At 61.0% G+C, this 19,154-nt stretch overlaps 1 protein-coding gene and 2 long non-coding RNA genes across 5 annotated transcripts in view; 2 read left to right on the top strand and 1 right to left on the bottom strand.

Moving 5' to 3' along the window:
- The window catches only part of CACNG4 (calcium voltage-gated channel auxiliary subunit gamma 4), a 54,745-nt gene that overhangs the window by 3,090 nt on the left and 32,501 nt on the right, over positions 1 to 19,154 (bottom strand). The window contains exons 2-3 of the mRNA XM_060135602.1: positions 6,956 to 7,039; positions 2,125 to 2,265 (exon numbers count right to left, since the gene is read on the bottom strand). Coding sequence (XP_059991585.1) covers positions 2,125 to 2,265; positions 6,956 to 7,039 — 225 coding nt within the window. The remainder of the gene's footprint in view (positions 1 to 2,124; positions 2,266 to 6,955; positions 7,040 to 19,154) is intronic.
- LOC132511858 (uncharacterized) lies at positions 854 to 5,531 on the top strand. The gene is made up of 3 exons (XR_009537765.1): positions 854 to 1,406; positions 1,942 to 2,397; positions 2,545 to 5,531. It is a non-coding gene; the product is annotated as an uncharacterized LOC132511858 (long non-coding RNA).
- LOC132511856 (uncharacterized) lies at positions 6,564 to 17,344 on the top strand. 3 transcript variants are annotated; one of them, XR_009537761.1, is made up of 9 exons: positions 6,564 to 6,962; positions 7,103 to 7,343; positions 7,608 to 8,645; positions 9,159 to 11,321; positions 12,393 to 12,512; positions 12,837 to 13,054; positions 13,301 to 14,190; positions 16,411 to 16,500; positions 16,780 to 17,344. It is a non-coding gene; the product is annotated as an uncharacterized LOC132511856 (long non-coding RNA). The 3 variants fall into 3 exon arrangements; XR_009537759.1 differs by having other exon boundaries at positions 16,737 to 17,344; XR_009537760.1 differs by having other exon boundaries at positions 16,411 to 16,570; positions 16,737 to 17,344.

The following is a 19,154-nucleotide window of genomic DNA, read 5'->3' as shown; positions in this document are numbered from 1 at the left end:
GCGCGTGACTCTGGGTCTGTGCTGCCTTGGCCCACGATCAGGGCTCCTTGATCCAGGGAATAAACGGGGACCAGCGAACAGCCCCTTGCTTGCCTGCATGGCCATTGTGTTTCCTCGCTGCCACGTCCTCTCCTCTGTGGCTAGACCTGTGCTTTCAGCTGAGTGTCTCTGCGCCCTGGGCTCCACAGCCCCTCTGGAGACCCAGGGCATCTGGAGATGCCTTTGAGAAGGTTCCTCCGGGGGGAGCAGGCAGTGCAGGGGGCAGCGCGCTTTAGAGGCTGACAGCCCTGGGCTCAGCCTGTCGTTGCCGATGGGTGACTTCAGGGAAACCGCCTGGGCCACGTGACCACCTCCTCAGGAGCTGGGGTGATGGGGGTGCACTCGTGCGGCATTGGCACTGGTGTTAGTGGAAGTCTTCTTTCCTTCCTCGGGAAAGGAAAGGGGACAGGATTCAAACGCCACAGCAGGATTCAAGTCCACACCCTGAGCAATCTGCCTGCTTGGAGGAGGAGAGAGAATGGCGTGTGTCCCTGTCTTCCTGCCTTGCCCCCGTTCTGGGCTAAGGTGAGGAGAAGGGACAGGACAGGGACCTGGCCAGGAAGGAGCGTGCTGCTTCTTCCTAAGGAGATCCTCCTTTCCAGCACACGCTCACACGCTCACACACACACACACTCACACTCGCACGCACACACACTCACACGCTCACACTCACACACACACTCCTCACTCACTACATCCCCCGCAGATGCACACACACATATGTTTACTGCACTGGAAGGAGACAAAGACTGAAGTGGGGCGGGAGAACGAGCGCAAGAGTGGCGGCCAGGAGCCCTGAGGTTCTGAGCCCGTCCCTGGGCAGCTGTGGCCCGCAGTTCCGCGATGCACACGGCAGTCACCTTCCTTCTCCAAGAGGAGCCGTGAGAAGAGATGGGGATGAGATGGCCTCTGGGGACTTACGTGGGCCGCGCACCTCGCAGGCCCCTTCCTGGGCCAGTGAAGGAAGCCCGGCCCGGTGACTGGGAGCCTCACTGTCCCCCTCACGGTGCCACTGGGCTGATTCAGGGTTCAGAGCCCAGGCGCAGGGACCCTCGCTCCGCTCAGCCTCACAGGTCCGGTGTGAGAAAAGGGCTCTTTGAAAGCGAGAACGCCGTTAGGACGGTGCAAGGAGCTCTGATGACAATTCAGGAAAGGGCTGCGGGCGGAGCTCTGTGACATTTCTCACGCGGATTTACTGGAACGAGGCCTGGGAAGTCAGCTGCTCCGGCCCTGCTGCACCGTCATCTCCATCCCGCCGGGCTGCCCGGAGTCTTGAGGACGCCACTGGCCGAGCTTTGCCCCTCAGACGCCCCGCCAAGCCCCCAGCCCCAGCGACTCAGGCCACTGGATTCTCCCCTGGACCAGGCGTGAGCACTGACCCCCCCTCCGGCCTGCAGCGCGCCGTCTGCGGCTAGGCTCAGAGGAGCGACCGTGTTAGGCCATTTCGGACCCACTGGGCAGGGAGTGGGTTGCTCTCACCCACAGCTCTGGGGGGCGCAGAGGTGCTGTTGCCCGTCTCGGAGCCGGGAGACTCGGACAGTCAGGGTGGACGGGTGGGGCTCCGCCCCGCGCCCTCCTCGCTCACACCGCCCCCGGCACGCTGGGCTCCTGCCCCCTTGCCGGCCTGTGCGCCTCCCCTTGTCTTCCCGGCTCAACCCCTTCAGGCCTTGGCTTCTGAGCGATCCCCTGAGGCCCGCCCCGACCCCCAACTCCGCCAGGCTCCCAGGAGGGGCTTGTAGGGCACCAGCGCTGCCCCTGTGGCCTTCTGCACACCTGGACTAGTTATTTTTATTTTTAATTGAGGTGAAATTCCCGTAACGTAAAATTAACCCTTTAAAGTGCACAATTTAGTGGCATTCAGTTCATTCAGTGTTGTGCAACCACCCCCTCTGCTCGTTCCAGAACATTCTCATCGCCCAGAAGGAGACCCCATGCCTGTTAAGCAGCTGCTCCCCACTCCCTGCCGGGCGCCCCACACTTTGGACCTGCGTCACCCACGGCGATGTTATGACCTGCCCCCCGTCCTCCCCACCGCACGCCGCAGACGAGCGCTCTGTGCAGCGGGGACCAGAGCGGACGGCTCACCTGCAGCCACAAAGAGGATGCCGGCGCTGAGGACGATGTTGTTCTTGCGGCTGTGGAGTCTCCCGGCGCCAAGGCAGAGCCCGCCGAGCAGCAGGAGGGCGGCGCTGAGGATGGGGAAGGCGCTGGAGGCGCGCACGAGGCCTGGCCGGCGGGAGACACAGAGAGGGCCGTGGGGCTGGCCATCCTCCCGGCCCGGCCACGGGCGTCGGCCCCAAGGCTCTCAAGGCCCTTCCGCTGACTTTGAAGATTCCCATCCCACCCTGGAGACCCCAGGTGGGTAGGGAGCTGGGGGGGGGCGGGGTGGAGGCCACCAAGTGATGGCGCCGGCCTGCTGGTCACTCCCCCTGGACGCCACGTGGCCTGGAATCACATCTGCCCCCGTCTCAGGCTCTCCCTGGATGTGGGCCCCACTTCTGCCAGCGGGGATCCCCTCAGCGCCACCAGGGAGGCCACAGCAACAGGCACGAGAACACTGTCAGACGGCCCGTCACAGCTCGTGGACATCGTCTCCGTGAAGCCTCCGGGATGCTGGAGACTGGATCCGGATGGGCGGCCGAGGGCACGGCTTTGCCTTCGGCGGGCCCGGGTACCCCGCTTTGTGACACGCTGGCTGTGTGGCCTTGGCCAAGGTGGGGCCTCCCTGACACTGGGTTTCCCTAGTAGTGGGATGCAGTTCGTAACAGGCTACGTCCAGGTGGGTTCTGCACATCTAATAGGCTTATTTAGCAAAGGCCCTGCCCATAGCACACACTCCTCAAGTGACAGCCTTGATCTCCCATCTCCGTCAACACCAGCGCCATCACCCCGGGACGCTCCGGACCTCGTGAGGTCACCGAGGAGGGGGTGGCTGGACAGGGGAGCATGTCCATGGCCTGCGGGGCCCCACGGAGCTAGATCTGCAGCTGTGCACTGCCCAGCGGGGCGACCAGGGCAGCTAGCTTCAGACCACTTCACTCCCCTCTTTTACAACCTGGGGAGAGTAGTAATACCTACCTGTAGGGGTTGAATTGTGGCCTCCCAAAATCTATGTCCACATTCTAACTGCTGGTACCTATGAGTGTGACCAGGTTTGGAGAAAAGTCTTTGCAGCTGTGAGTAAGTTAAGGCTCTTGAGATGACACCGTCCTAGATCACGCTGGGCCCCAAGTCTAGTGACAGGCGCCCTAACATGAACAGGAAGCGACACAGCAGAAGAGCCCATGGGGAGAAGCCATGTGAGGACGGAGGCAGACGAAAGGATGACACAGCTCAAGACAAGGATGCCGGGGCTGCCAGAGCTGGAAAAGGCGGGAAGGATTCTCTGCTAGAGGCTTTGGAGGGGCACAGCCCTGGCAACGCCTGAGTGAAGACGTCCGGCCTCCACTCCGTGTGAGGGTGCCTTTCTGCTGTTCTAAGCCCCCCAGTTTGTGGTAATTTATTACAGTGGCCTTAGGAAAGGGACACACTACCTGCAAGTGCTGTGATGAGACTCTGACGGAATAAGGTACATCGGGCGCGTAGTAGGGCCCTGGGGGAGGCGGGTCCCCCTCCCTGAGCATGTGGCTGGGAGAGGAGGCGGGAGGAAGGGAAGGGGGACGTGAGCAGAACCCCGAGCTCGGCCTCCCAGCCCAGGAGAAATCCCGGCTCCGTGGACCTGGGGGCCGCCAGGGGACAGCGAGCTGGGGGCACCGGCAGGCCCCCCTCCTGAGCCAGCTGAGCTCGTTTGCGGCCTTTCAGCCTCTGAAGGCAGCGTTTGTCTCCCTGCTTGTAAGCCCGCCAGTGTGCGCCCTGCTGCACAGAGAGCGGCTTGTCTGGGGCAGTAAATGAAGCTCTTCTCTCCGCCCCCCTCCTCTGCCTTCTCACAGCCGCAGGTTTCGGGAGGAGGTTTCCTGTGGGCTTTTGAAATGCGCCTCTGATCCGTGCGGGCCGGCAAAGGGGGACCGGGTCCCCCTCGATACCCTCGTTCTGCAGGGGGGCCAGAGGGGTTGCAGCGAGGGAAGCCTGGAGCCTCTAACGTCCCCGAGTTCGGGCCTGGCCCAGAGCCGTCCACCCGGCCCGCGTAAGTCACGTGAGCACCGTCCTTTGCCACGTGGGCTCACCCGGAGCTCTAGACGTGCGGGCACCAACCGCGGTGCAGGCTGGGTCTTGCACAGAGCGGGGCCGATGTCCAGCCCCCGGCCCTGTGGCTACCTCGAGCCCTGGCAAGGATCTGTGTTTTTCCCGAAGGGCGGGCATCTCCTCCTCACTCGCCCTCAGGCTCGCCGTGGGCTCTCAGCAGCCCTGACACCGGCACTCTGGGGTTAGCACAGAAACCACGCGCCCAACCCGAAATGCGGAGCCTGGAGAAGGGGCACCAGGCCCAGGGCAAGAGGGACGGGAAGCCCTGAGGCCAGCGGGCTCAACAGAGAGAAACGGCAGGGAATCAGGGAAACTCAGGCCGGATGGCCGTGGCGACCGCGGCCTTGTTCTGTCCTGGAATGTTGCCCACTCCCTCTGGCTCCCAGCTCACAGGCACCTGCACTCTGGGGCTCGAGTTCAGGGCCAATTCTCGCTGTTTCTGCAGCCCCTGAATGGAAAACCACTTCCCTGATGGGGAGTCAGCTCTGCCCTCCCCCCCAGCAGCCGAGATCACAGGCCCCAAAGCCATCGCCCCTTCTCTTCCTTGGGCTCCTGAATGAACCCCCTGGCTCCCCACGGTGCACCAATGAGGAAACGTTTCCTTCCCAAATGAGCTTTGATGGCTGATGTACAGTTGCCATCATGTTATTTGGGAAAATCGCTGCTGGGCCTCCCAGCCCTCACGCCCTGCCCCGGGGCACCGCTGGTGGGGTTTGAGGACAGCAGGAGCCTGAAGCTGGATTGGTGAGTGTGCCCCTCCCGGCCCTCGGACCACCTCTCTCGGTCCTGCTCTGGGCCCTGGGAGGCTGACGCCAGGGACCGGGTCATCGGGGTCCCTCGACTCCGGCTTTGGGAGGAGAGTGCAGGGGAGACGGTTATTCCCCTGGCTTCCTTCCTGCAAATGAGGACGAGGATAAGGTGGCTGCGCTCTGTCATAAAGGCCACAGCCCCTGCCAGGAGGCCTGTCCTTGCAGCTCCCCTGGTGCAAGCGTCCATACCTGCCTCTCCCACCTGTTCAGGCTGAGGGCTGTAAGGGGTCCTTCTGTTGCTAGCCGCGGTGTGTTCACTGCCCGTTGTAAGCTTCCCTTAGCCCCGCCCACAGCTCTGTAATTAGTCCTTCACTAAATGCCCTTCCTTCATCCCATCGGAGCGAGCGTCCCCTCTGCTTCCTGCTGGGACCCCAGGAAGCCGCATCGTCTGACCTCTGGGCTGATGTGCCACGAGGCCCATCCAGAAGGAGATCCCAGCACCCTGGGGACCATGAGGGGAAGGGCAGGGGAGTAAAGAGGCAGAGCCCGCACCGATTAACCTCAGGCAAGTTCATGTGGGAAGTGGGGAGGGAATGGCGTGTTTCTCCAGGAGCTGCTTCCGCACAGTCCCGAGGTGGCCAGGTTAGCAAATCTGCCCTCAGAGCCTCAGGGACCATCTGACTGCCCCGGGCCGGCAAACAAGGGGAGGTCCTGTTCAGGGCTGGCTTTTACCAGCAGCCGCCCCAGATGGCTGTGCAGGCCACGCACCATGCAACTCACAGAGTGTAATGTATACGCTAGTCTATGCAAATGATATCCCTTGAGTTGTGCAGTGTGCAACCTGCACAACCATCTGTGGCGGCCCTGTGGACTATCATTTGCTGGGTTCAGTGGTGGCCCGCAGAAAGCAGAGAGTACAGGCGTGAGGAAGGGGAGAAGGTGAGGGAGGAGGGATGGGAGGCAGATCTGGCTACATTATTCCAGGTTCTGGGCCTGAGGCTGCGCCAGGCTGCAGGGGAACCGCACGCTGGTCTATTTCACTAGATGACTCAGAACCAAAATCCTTTCTCTTAGAAAAGAACGGTCCATAAGCAGGTGCAGAGTGAAGAGTGCTCCCTCTGAGCACACTCGTATCGATTCTCCATAAATGAAGCTGGCCTGAGCCCCCAGGGGAGCCGCTGGGAGCAGCTCTGCCTGCGTCTTGGCTAATGCAAAAGGGGCAAATGACTTCAAAACGGTGCTGTTTTTTCCATTTCCAGGTTCCTCCCCAGGCTGAGGCTCCATCCTTTCTCCCAGGGAGGTGCCCACGGACGAGATCTGGATTTGGGGTGTGGGACGGGGTTTGTCCTTTGAGCTCCGCGTTCCAGTCCGGGGGCCAGCCCCCCTGCAGGACCCGGGCAGGGGCAGCCCATGGGCTCCACCAGTCTGTGTCAGAGACACTCAGGGCCACATGCCCGAGGCTGGTCCCACCGCCGTCCGCACGTTCCCCCACAGGCTGCCTGGCACCCAATGGCTGTTTCAGCGCGTGACTTAACCTGATTGTTCAAGACTCGAATGCTGGGTGGGGGAGGGGAGGGTGGGCAGGTCCAGGGCTGGCCGGGCCGTGTGCCTGGCACAGCCCCCAGGATGCCGAGCCCGGGCAAGCCTACGTCCTGACCTCCGGACCGGACGCAGCAATCAGTTCCTCTGAAGACAGCGGCCCTGGGGAGCAGGGATTCCCCCACCCTGCTCCATCTTCCCGGGCCGCACCCGGGCATGGTCCTATCAGCCAGGCAACTCCGCCGGGACACCCAGCACGTCACAGCAACCTTGAACGACACTCCATCCTCCGAACTAACGATTCGGAATCAGAAAGGGAGTGAAGGCAGCACCCAGGGACCAGCCCCCTCCGCCCCCACGGGGCCCACCTTCCTCCCCCGCAGCCGGCTGCCCACCACCGGCCCCCGCTCCCCCCACAGAGGAAGCGAAGGACCCTCGGCACTCACGCAGGAGGTACTCGGAGCTGTCGTGGTCGTAACCGTTGTCCTCTGGGAAGTGGTTGATGCGGAAGCAGTGCCCTTTATAGACCCCTGCAGGGAGCGAGGGGAAGAGCGGTGTAAATGTTCCGTGGGCTCCACGTCCTTTCTCCCCAGACTCGCTGGCCGGGTGTGCCTGGCTCTGGGCGTGGAGGGCGCAGAAGGGCCGCTCCGATGGGCGTGGGGCACAGAGAAGGACCGCCCAGCGGGGGACGCGCCCCAGGCTGACCGCGTCATTACGGTCCACGTCTGGACACCCGCGAGAGGGAGGGGCACCAGGACACAGGGACAAGAGGCCTCAAGCAGAGCATCCTGGGCCAGCAGGGCCCAAGGGGACTGCGGAGCCAAGGCTTGAAAGGTGACAAAGACCTTCCCAGTGGGATGGGGGAGGGGCCAGCCAGGCAGAGGCGGGGCTGTGAAGAGCCAGGGCTGGGGCCGGCGGTGTGTCTGGGGAGGGTGGGAAGTCCAGTGCGGCCAGAGGTGAGAAGGACCCGTGCAGGGAGAGGGGCTGTGGGCCGGGATGAGATCTGCCGCCCACCTCCCTGCGGCAGTGTCTGTCTGTCTGTCTGTCTTCCCCTCTCCCTCGAGCACACAGTTACGGTGAATCCCTCCTACGTCACAGGCCGAATCTGCGCACGGTCGGCAACGTGACTGTAATCCCCTCACTCGGTGTGACAGAAGGAAGAGAGACTCCCGGAAAGGCCCAGACCCTCTCCTGCCTGGTCTCCCTCCCCACTCGGAGAAGTAGCCTTCGCAGGACACCCTGAGTAGTTTAGTGACGGCAGGAGGACCGCCCAGCCCTCCCTTCTGGAATCTTCCGCCAGCTCTCCCAGCGCCTGCTCCCCTGCAGTGTGGGCGTGCACAGTGCAGAAGCGGACGCAGGTCGGGGGACACAGGGTGCCGGGCTCTGTCCTGCCAGCCCCCCGCACGCCCAGGCCGGGCCCCTGGCCCTACAAGGAGCTCGTCCTGGCCCCCACACGGGCCCGCCTGCTTTCAGCTGGAGGCCGTTCTCGTTTCGCAGCTGCTGCTGAGCGGCTCGCTGACCCTCCCACGTCCCGGCCAGACCTCCTGGTCGGGCACACGGTGCAGGCAGCAGGGCCCACGCCAGGCCGGCCTCCGTCCCCGTCCTTTCCATGGAGAAGGGCCTCGACGAGCTTGGGGGCACCTTCAGCGCCTCCCGTTTACCAGTCAGCTGCCCCCCAGCCTCCCCTCAGCTGGGCCCATGAGCTGCTGCCTTCAGAGAGCTCAGGGGCTGGTCTCCAGGCCACTGCTGGGCAGGCTGGGTTTGGTCAGGGACAGTGGGGGACAGTCTGAGGGTGTCAGAGGCGGCGCCTTGAGTGGGGTACGCTTCCACAGGGTCGTCTGAGCCGGGTCAAGCGTGAGCGTTTTAGCTACCTGCCTCAGTCTCCTGCTCTGGAGAATGGGGACAGCCACAGGCCTCGTCTAGGGACCTCAGGAGCGTCACGGGAGGCGACCCTGAAAGGCACTTCAACGGTTCTTGGCCTGTGCTGACGGCTCAGGGGAGATTTGCCGCTTTGGGACCCAGACGTCACCCACCCTTTGCTCCGTGGCTCTTACTCTGTGGTGGAGCGAGAGGAAGGAGCCCCAGGGCAGGCTGGTGTCAGGACGGCCAGCGCGGGCCGCACCCCAGCTTCAGGAGGTGCGTGGGAGGCCGAGCAAGCGTCTTCCGGGCATGGGTGGGCGAGGTGGTGCCCTCCGCCCTCCTTCCCTCTCCCCCTGCACACTGTTGGGGCTACTTTATGGGCTTAAACAAAGTCACCAAGTCCCCCACGCTTGTGGGAACAGTCAAACATTAAGAGGCTGAACAAGAAGTAAATAATGTCTCTGCAGAGTTGATCTCCAGGGGTCAACAGTCGGCTGTGCGTCTTCCCACGTGTGCATGTGTTTCTTAAAAATTAATCTTTTTACTTGGAGGTAGTTGTAGACTCACACGCAGTTGTGAGAAGCACTGCAGGGAGACCCCAGGTACCTTTCACCCGGTTTCCCCAGTGAGAACATCCCAACCAGGATCCTGACATTGCTACAGTCAGGAACATTCTGCCACCTGGAGGACCCCTCGTGTTGCCCTTTTATAGCCACACCCACCTCGTCCCGGTCCCCAGGCTCTGACCCCGACGCAGGGCAACCACTAAGATGATCTCCTTTTGCACAGTTTTGTCATTTCCAGAAGGTTCTATAAATGGAATCTTACAGCGTGTGACCTGTCGGGCCTGGCTCTCTCACTCAGCGTAATTCTCTCGAGATTCACCGAGTTGTGGTATCGATAGTTTGCTCCTTTTGGCTGCTGAGCGATATTCCACGGCACGGATGTGCTACAGCTCATGACAGCTGGATTTGCGCCCAGCGATTGCACCTGTGGTTTCCAGCTATTTCCGATAACGCTGCTATGAACAGGTTTGGGGATGAACCTAACTCTTCATTTCTCTGGGCTAAATGCCCAGGAGAGTAATTGCTGGGTGACGTGACAGCTGTGTGTTTGCTACAAGGGACAGCCACGCTGGTTTCCAGGATGGTTCTATCCCATAGTTTGCAAAAGGAATAATACCGTACACTTTACTCTGCAAACTACTTTTTTCATGTAATAATGTATACGCACTTCTCTAGGCCAATACCTATAGATTTTAAAAACTTGTTTGTTTTTAATAAAAAAAATAATAAGTTGATACTACTCCAAAAGTTGCTGACAGTCTTAGAAGGCAGTAGCACAGGGACTAGGGCGGTAAAGCTTTTGCTGCACCACTGATGATGCTAAAACTATGCTTCGCCAGGAAACCGCATATTTACATATTCGATCGGAAAAGAAAGCAGGTTTTGAAGCTAGCTTGCATGTAGACACGTTAGTTCCAAATGCCCTTCCAATGTATTTTGCGAACCTCCACTCTGCATTTAGGGTGATAGTTTCTATTTGATAGAAACTGTAAATAGGGATCACACTGCCCAACATATTAACAGGTTTTCTGACACATTCTTTTCAGTGGCTGCGTAACGATGCGCAGTTATGGTTCATCAGTCCAACTATACGATAGGAAGAGACATTTCCCTTTCTTGGGGCCGTGTTGTACACACGACGGATCCCACCGCAGGGCGTTCTGCTCCGAGCGTGCTGACAGCGCACTCTCCCACGTCCCCCCCGCCCCTCCTCTCCTCTCCTAACTTCTCTCCACCCTTCTCCACACCAAGCTCCTGTGCACAGACTGAAGGAACAAGCATTGCCTTGGGTTAAACTGTGTCCCCCCTGCACACACCCCCTGCAACCCCCCGCCCCCAGAAAACTCATGTTGGAGTCCTGGCCCCTGGTCCCTGTGAATGGGACCTCATCTGGAAACAGGATCCTGAAGATGGAATCAAGTTAAGATGAGGCCACGCTAACTTAGGGTGGCCCTAAATCCAATGACTGGTGTCCCTATAGGAAGAGGGAAACCTGGACCCAAGGGAAAAGGCGTGTGAAGACAGAGGCAGAGGTTGGAGTGATGCGTCTACACGCCGGGGGATGGCAGGGATCGCGGGCAACCAGCCAGAGCTAGGAAGAGGCAAGGAAGGAACAACGTACCCAGAGTCTCAGAGAGGGCAGGGCCCTGCCGACACCCTGATTTCGGACTTCGGGCCTCCAGAACTGTGCAACAACTGTGTTCCAAACCTCCTGGTTCGTGAGGGTCTGTTCCAGCAGCCCCAGGACGCTGACACAGGAGCGCTGCTGTGTGAGAGGAAATGCAACATGCTCGTTCGCTCACTGGGCGCCAGCCTTGCAGGAAGGCAGACGTGTTGGCCCTTCCTGCTCCTCTGTCAGCGGCAGGGGCCCCCACGCAACGTGTGGGAAGCTGCGTGCACTGCATCCGCAGAAGCATCCTCCTGTTGCAACGAGACTCGTGCAGTCGCTCAGGCTCACGCTTCCAAAGCCCCTGGAGCAGGTTCCCCACCAGGGACTCGCATCCTCTCCCTGTACCCTCCAGCTAGCGACAGGGACCTCGCCACCTCCCGAGGCATATTCTGTTTCCAAACAGCTTTAACTTCGAGTTCCTGAGAGGTTGTCCGCCTCCACAAAACCCTATCCACGGGTATTACTTATAATCCCTGGGAATAAAAGAACCCATCCTCTGTCGTGCGTCAAGCCACTGAAGAGAGGAACTGTATCCAACAGGATGAAGGACAAGCTAGTTTTCCAGCCATCCGGGGTTTGCACAAAAAGGGAGGCCCAAGGTCGAGGACGAGAGGAGGCTGGCAAGCTGCCAACGGTCGGGACCAGACGCGTACCCCGGCCCCAGTCTGAACAAGTGGGGTCTGCGGAGGAGTGGGGCACCTCGAGTAGAGAACGTGGGTATGTCCCCTAAACGAGCATCCTCTCTAGGTCAACTATCCCCATTTACTTTATTTATTTATTTAGTTATTGCAGTACGCGGGCCTCTCACTGTTGTGGCCTCTCCCGTTGCGGAGCACAGGCTCCGGACGCGCAGGCTCAGCGGCCACGGCTCACGGGCCCAGCGGCACGTGGGATCTTCCCGGACCGGGGCACGAACCCGTGTCCCCTGCATCGGCAGGCTGACTCCCAACCACTGCGCCACCAGGGAAGGCCTCCCCATTTACTTCAGCCGTTTCTTTATTGATGCTTCCCAGACCCTTGTCCAGCCCCGCCCCCTGCCCTGGGTCCGCCTAGGAGCACAGCCCTGCCTCTGCTCTTCTCGGGATCCTGTGCTTCTGTTCTCGGGACCTGCTCTTGCTGGACTCAGCCGCCCAGGATTTTTTCACGAGAGCGGCCTCACCTCCCCCAACCTGTTTTTGTCGAGTGGAGTGTTTAGTCCGAAGGACTTCACATCTATCCCTGTCAAATTTAATTTTGTGAGTGTTGGCCTCAAGGCATTTAATAGGGGAGAAAATTAATGGCTGATGTGAGCAGTGAGAGAGCGCCATTTCCAATCCATTGCACACGTGCGCTCTCGGTAATTGGGCCACTTGCTGCGTTATCTGCTAAGTGATGAGCTTCGCTGGCTAATTGCGAGATCCCAGATGGACCACACCGCGGGAATACCGCAGCGCTCCCGGGGTCGTGGCCTGCGCTCCCGGGGACACGGCGGTCCTCTCCCTTTGCGGGTCAGGGAACCACCGTGTGAAGAGACTTCTCGAGACACATGGCCCCAGACGCGTTACTTCTTCATCTGTTAAAGCTCGGGAACTGGGTCCAAAGGAGTCCCTCCTGCTCTAAGATTCTAGGACCATTTTGTGCGCAGATGTTAACATATCCATTCATCTACATACATCATACTAGAGGTATTTCTCTAAGCCTAGGAAACATCTGGAAAGAAACATCCTAAAAGGTGTCCACTGTTTCATTTCTCGGTGAATTCAGATTTTCCTCTTTACATTTTCTCTGTAATTTCTAAATTTTCTACAGTGTCTGAAAATGAACCCATGAGGTTTATCGAAAGAAAGAAAAGAAACCGGATCTTTGACTCCAGGGAAAACGTGGCGCTGTGTCTGAAGTGACCGCAGGGCCGCCCAGATGTGGAGGCTGGTGAGTGGCGGGTGACCCGTCGGGGGGACATGTGTGTGGGTGACCTTTGGCCCCCGTGGGTGAATCACCCCCCCGCGAGGGTGACCGACCCCCAGGACTCAGGCGGTGACGGGCATGTAGGACTTTCAGTGCTGAACCCAGGAGAGTCGCAGGCAAACCGGGACGAGTTGGTTACCCTGCGAGTCATGTCAGGGTGTGACATAAGCCTCCCTAACAGGCCATCTCAGAGGTCGGTCGCCACTAGGGGGGCGCTGGAGCAAAGGATGTTAGACGGTGCCTTGCTAATAATGGTGTCTCTGTGTAATCCCTTACGGCGGCTGGCAGAGCGCTTCCACAGGCACGACCTCACCTGTTCCTCACAGACGCTGAAGCAGCGCTGGCGCCGGCTGAGCGTGCACGGGCCCCCTGGGGCCCACCCCTCACGTCTCTGCCCGCCTTTACTCCAGCCCCTCAGAGCAGCAACCAGCTCCCTGGGGTGCCGCCCGCCGGAGCCTCGATTCAGCCGCTCCAGCTGCTTCTTCCTTTTTGGCCCGCGGCACTGGGTAGGTCGCCCGGGGGCAACTGCACACACACTCACTCGCTCGTGGAGCTGGGGGTTTGGGGGGCGAGGGCCCCCCGGCCCCGGGGTGACCCTGGCGCAGGAGGATGGCGGCCGCTGGATAGGTGTTCCCGTTCTACCTGCTTCTGGGGGTGGGTCCCAGCAGGACCAAACCAGTGATGGTCAGCTCAGGGCTGCCCCTTGCACTGCCTTTCCCTCTACCTGGGTTCCCTCTCCCACCCTCCCACAGGCCCGCTCCCCAGGATGGCCACCCGGGACCCCCTGCCTGCACACCGGCCCTGGCTGGGGCTTCGATGGAAGCTGGCCCATCGGCCCATCTCATCTTTGTAAAAACACAGCTTTGACGACGCAAGAAAGAAGTGTAGAGACGTCACAAGCCCTGCTTTCCCAAGCCCCGGGGCAGAGGCCCAGCTCTGAGCACTAGGCCCTACCTTAGGCCGTAAAGGAGACGCCTCTGCCTCGTCTTAGAGAAGAGGAGGCTCGGGGCGCCCATGGCAGAGCAGCCGCTGGAATCCGGCCCCTGACGTCTCACCACGTGTCCTTCCCAAGCGCCCGACGCCCACGCCCTTCCGGGAATCCCGCGAGTGCCAGAAGGGGCGCTGATGCAGCGCGGGTCCTCCCCAGACACATCGGGGAGGGGAGCCAGGCAACAACCGCGGTGCTGGGTTAGCTCTCAGGCAACCGCTTCCCCGACAGTGAAGCAGGAGGCGACTGGCGTCCCCAGACTTTGGAAGAGGCAGCTCTGGGCGGCAGGGCGGCAGAGGCCTGGTCTGCAAGGCCCCTTTGGGCTCCAGCACGGGTGAACGCGAGTCGAGTTGGCCCCCTGTGTGGCTTTCCAGCTGTGCCGTTTCAGGGGGAGATACGGTCGGACAGCAGGGGAGGGATGTGAGGCATTTTCCATCCTGGGCTCTTGTCCCGGGGTTGAGGCCGAGCTCAAAGCCGAGGCCGGGGCTCCGGTGTGAGGCCCGCGTCCGGGAACAGATGCTTCTGCAGCATGGGGTGTGGGGAGTGCTCAACTCGTGACCTCAGAACATCCCTGTCATCCCCGGTCAACAGAGCAATGGGAAAGCCCAGACGAGGCCCGGCTGCTGGTGAAGGCCACCCAGACCGGAGAAGGAGGTGAGGGTGAGAACCCCGTGTGGACCAAGCATTCCAGCAGCCTTGTTCGAATCATCTTATGTGTGGGAAAATAATCAAACTACATTGTGTTCTAAATAGCTATCAATTGGACTTTATAATAATTCGAGGTGGCCGTGCCCTAACTGGTCCAGATCAGGGAGGTCTCACTGGACCCGAGTCAGACTGTTCGTACCAGCCGCAGCCCTGGTCCAAGGCCAGATGGACCAAGTCCGTGTCTCAGGTGGGCCGTGGGAGGAGCTCAGAGCCCGCCTGGGCCTGCACTCCTCCCATGTTTCCCCAAAGCTGCCCGGCCCCTGACCCTAAGCCCCCACGGGGACAGCCCGGCAGGCCTGGAGGCCTGTGTGTCTCCAGGAGGGACCCAGGGCTCTGTGGAGGAGGTGAGGGGCTGAGGGGTACAGGGCTGGGCTGACGGGAGAGGAGGGGAAGGGACAGTGTTATCCTCAGGGTAAGAATAACATCAAGAGTTCACTTAGCACCTGTATGGCCAGGCACTGTTTAAGCACCTGACATCTGTTAACTCACTTCGTCTTCATACTAACCCTGCGACGCAGAGACGATTACTGACACCATTTGCTACCAAGTGCCCGAGCCAGGATTCGAACCGGGGCCGCCCGCCCAGCTCCAGAGTCCGGGCCCCGACCCTCCCACACTCGGGAGGCAGAAGGGCATGGCGTGGCCTCAGGGCTACGGGTAGTTCTGATTGGCTGCAGCGTGACTGGGAAACGTGGGTCCTCGACACTCTTCATTGGCGGGAAACCTGTTCTTCCAGAGTCCTGGGCTAAGGGCACTGGCTCAGGTTCGAGGCTGGGCTACCCTGCACTGGAAGTGGCGGTTCTCCAGAGCGGGCCCCCTCCGGTCGGGGCAGAGGTCAGGGAGAGGCGGGGGAGGGTGCGAGGGCTCAGCATGGCCATGGTGGCAGCTCAGGGCTTTCCAGAGGAGCTGATGTGTACAGAGGGGCGCTACTGGGCTCCGTATATGCAAAAGGGCAGAGGTGGGCAGGCAGGCAGGCCGGCCTCGTGTTCTGGAACCCTGGGTGGCCTGGCCTGGGGGGACAGCGGCCAAGGGGATGCAGCAGCAGAAGAGGCCGGGGTGAGGTGGAGGTCCCGCAGGGAGGCCGTGGAGATGGGACCTAACTGCACAGCCGCCACGAGGGCGACGGGGTGGGAAGGCTTGAGGGGCAGCCTTGAAGGGAGCTGCCTGGGTGAGGGCGGCAGGCAGGCGCGAGAGGAAAGGGCAGCCCGGGACACCGGCGAGCCGTGCGCTGTCTGGGGGAGACCCTGGCTCCTGGTCTTAGACGTGTCCGCAGACGAGGGACCGGAGCCCGGGATGGAAGTGGCCTCGACCGTTCCAGCACAGACAGGCAGGGTGCCTCGCGGTTCTGGAGGCCAGAAGTCCTAGGAGGAGGCGCGGGCAGAGGCGGTGCCTCCCCAGGGCTCTCTGGGGCCTCCTCCGCACCCCTCCCCGTCCTGAGCTCCCAGGGGCTCGCTGCCTACCGCTGGTACCCCTGGGCTTGTAGAAGCGCCACCTCGATCTCTGCCTTCACCTGCACACAGTGTTCTCCCTGCACGCCTGTCTGTCTCCACATTCCCCCTTTCACAAGGACACCACTCATATACGACCAGGACCCATGCTCATGACCTCATTTCAACTTGACTAGCCTCTGTGAAGACCCTACTGCCCAACAGTCGCAGCCCGAGGTGCTGGGGTTGGGGCTGCCGCAGACGAGTCTGGAGGGGCGCAACTCGGCCCGGGACGCCGGCTCCGAGCAGACGCGACTGGCCAGGCGTCCGTGCCCGCGGCTGCCACCCCAAAGCCAGGCCCCGTGCCTCCCCGGCCCCGCCCCACCTCCAGCTCCCTGTAACCCCCTCTGAACACCCCCGCATCGTCTCCCCTGCCGTGCTCGTCTCCCAAGAACCTCCTAATAACTGACTTCCCGGCCGGCACACGCTGGTGCCCTCCGGAGGGCTGGCCTCTCTCCAGCTGCAGGGCGGCAGGCTGTGGGAAGCCTCTCCCCCGGGCTCCTGCAGAGAACTGCCAGGCGTGGAGTGGCAGCCAGGGCTGGGCTGGACTTTCCTGGGGGAGCCTTAGCTCCCTGGCTTGCAAGTGACCCTGTGAGACCCTGTTAAGCATTATGACCTTGTGCATTTTGAAGTTCCTCCGCCCAGCCTACATTCCTCCGTCCAGCACCTCCTGCGCTAGATGCTGGGGACGCAGATGTGGCAGAGGACCTGCTCACCCCTCTTCTTCCTGGACTCAGGGCTACACTGGATCTCTCAGCCTCCTTTGCAGGTAGATGGGCCATGGGACCCAGCTGGCCAATGGGAAGTGGGCGGAAGTGATAGGCGTCCTTCCTGGACAGGTGGGTGCACCTCTCCCTCTCCACGGCCTCCCCCGCCAGCTCAGGGGGTGGTGGAGCCACAAGACGGGCACAGCCTGGGTCCCTGAATCCTTTGTGGAGGAGAGCCATCCCCAAAGGATGACCCACCTTGCATCAAGGGCAGTAATCCACTTCGATTTCGTCTCAGACATTCTGCATTTTGGCGTGTTTCTGTTTCATCGATAATCAAGGAGAAGAGACAAGACAGGCGTGGTCTCTGCCGTCCTGGAGCTTTCCAGGTACACAGTCATCCAGTGACGCCTGAGGACGGGGTCTGAAGGAGGAGGCCAGAGTTTCAGAGAGCACGCCATCCGAGGCCGCAGAGGAGAGGTCAGGAGAGCTTCTCCTCGTCGGGAGGATGGGAAATGTCTTTACCACCTTTGAGAGCGGAAGCGGGGCCTAACCCTAACCCTAGCCCACGCTGGTCAGAGCACTTTGAGAAGATCAATTGTGGTGATGCGAAGGGTAAGTCTATACTTTTAAACTTCTCATTTCTCGGAGCTGCCTTCGGACCAGACTGTGGAGTTTGGGGAGGAGGCCCCGTGTCCCCTACACGGCCAAGGGCTTGGGGTTCACAGCCTGCGCAGCTGCTTTGAGCCCCAGTGCCTGGGACAGGTTTCCCTCGTGCTCTTTTCTCCTTTCTAAAGTGAGCTCATCGGTCACTGAAGGGCCTCGCTGCCCCTCTAGCATCTGTTTGGGGTCTTTGTTTGGCCATAGACCTCGTTTTTTTTCCCAATAAATTTATTTATTTTTGGCTGCGTTGGGTCTTCATTGCTGCACAGGGACTTTCTCTAGTTGCGGTGAGCAGGGGCCATTCGTCGTTGCGGTGCGCAGGCTTCTCACTGCAGTGGCTTCTCTTGCTGTGGAGCACGAGCTCTAGGTGCGCGGGCTTCAGTAGTTGTGGCACGTGGGCTCAGTAGTTGTGGCTCGTGGGCTCTAGAGCGCAGGCTCAGTAGTTGTGACGCATGGGCTTAGTTGCTCCGCAGCATGTGGGATCTTCCTGGACCAGGGCTAGAACCCGGGTCCCCTGCATCGGCAGGCGGATTCTTAACCACTGCACCACCAGGGAAGCCCCTGTAGACCTCGTTTATCCGTTCAACCCTTTGCCCACTCTTTCATTTAATTCAGTATCCATCTACTGATGCCAGGCCCTGTGGGGGCCCAGAGGCACGGGTCCGGCCAGCAAGAACGCATCGCCTGGTTGGGGAGGTGAAGTGTCCACATCACCTCAGAACGGGGAGCTAGTGACACATGCTACAGGGGAAGCCGCAGGTTCAGGGGCCTTCAGGAACGAGGGTTGGTGCTGGACGGGTGTCTGGGGCAGCTCGGGGGACAGAGCTGAGGACGGAACGTGGCAGCTGGGGGTGGCAGAGAGGGGGGGCCCAGAGGCATGTTTGGGGAGTGAGCTTCCGGAAGAGAGCGTAGGCGCAGGGTGGGTGGGCTGAGGCTGCAGGAGCGGGCGGGCAGCCATCACGGCGTGGCCTGGATCACCCTGCGAGGGTCCTGGATTCAACGCCGTAGGCTCCGAGGTGCCGCCGTGCCTTTCCCGAAGCTGGAAAAGTGTCCCCATGACTAACGCAGGGACCCCTTGGCCCTCACAGCCTGGCATGTCTCTAATTCTATTCCCTGCCCGACTTGGTGGAAATGCGACCTGTCACATTGGGGGGCCCCAGCCTGGGGCCTCTTGGGTGTCTTATTTTAGTCCCAGAGGAGCCAGGCTGCCTGGGAGACGCAGGCTCAGCTCCCCCCGGGATTAACAAGCGCTCCCTTCATCGCCCCCCTCGCGTTGCCGTGCCTGGGAGGAGGGACACATGTAGACTTTGGCTCAGAGCCGGCAGCTTCCTGCAGCTGCCAGACCGACCGTGGCAGCCTCAGGACCCGCGCAGGCAGGAGCGTGGGCCGGGGGACCTCGGGTCAGCCCGCCTCACCCCTCACTCACCGTCAGTCACGAGGAGAGAACGTCTCAACTTGCACTGTGTCAGCCCCAGCAGGGGAGAACGGATTCCGCAGACGCCCGGGCCCACCCTCAGCTCCCGTCTGTTAGCAGGTGGCACACAGGGGCTCCCTCTCCAAGATCCTTCCTAGCTTCCCCAACAGTCTAGGAGAGCCACTAGGTCCAAAGGGCGTTTCCCCCAACGGGACAGTCGGAGTGGGGCTGGCGGAGGGTTTGGGAGAGACGCCAGCCTTGTCAGCGGCAACACGACCGACATGGCGCCCGTCTCAGCGGGGCTGGACCCCGGCTTAGTGTCCACCGGGGGACTGGGCTCTGTGGTGCAAGCTCACGCCCCCAGGCGGTGGGGTTCACACAGAGATGATTTCCGCCCCCAAATTCCGCCTCTTTAAACCTGGAACCTAGAGATCACAGTCTGGTAAACAGAGGCATCTCCCGAGGTCCTAGGCTCTACGGATCTTGTGCTGAGACAGGTGGGCTGGGGCAGGAGATGGGGAGAGAAGGGCGGGCCATGGCCTGGCGCTCAGCCCATCCTGGGGTATGCCCGTGGAGCCCCTTGCTCTGGGAATGGGTCTCTCACAGAGTGCCCCCCGCACCTACCAGAGGCTGCATCGC

Source organism: Lagenorhynchus albirostris, chromosome 20 (genome assembly GCF_949774975.1).
Source record: "Lagenorhynchus albirostris chromosome 20, mLagAlb1.1, whole genome shotgun sequence".
Classification (NCBI taxonomy): domain Eukaryota; kingdom Metazoa; phylum Chordata; class Mammalia; order Artiodactyla; family Delphinidae; genus Lagenorhynchus; species Lagenorhynchus albirostris.
Note: the sequence above shows the minus strand (reverse complement) of the source record. Positions and strands in the feature narration are given on the sequence as shown.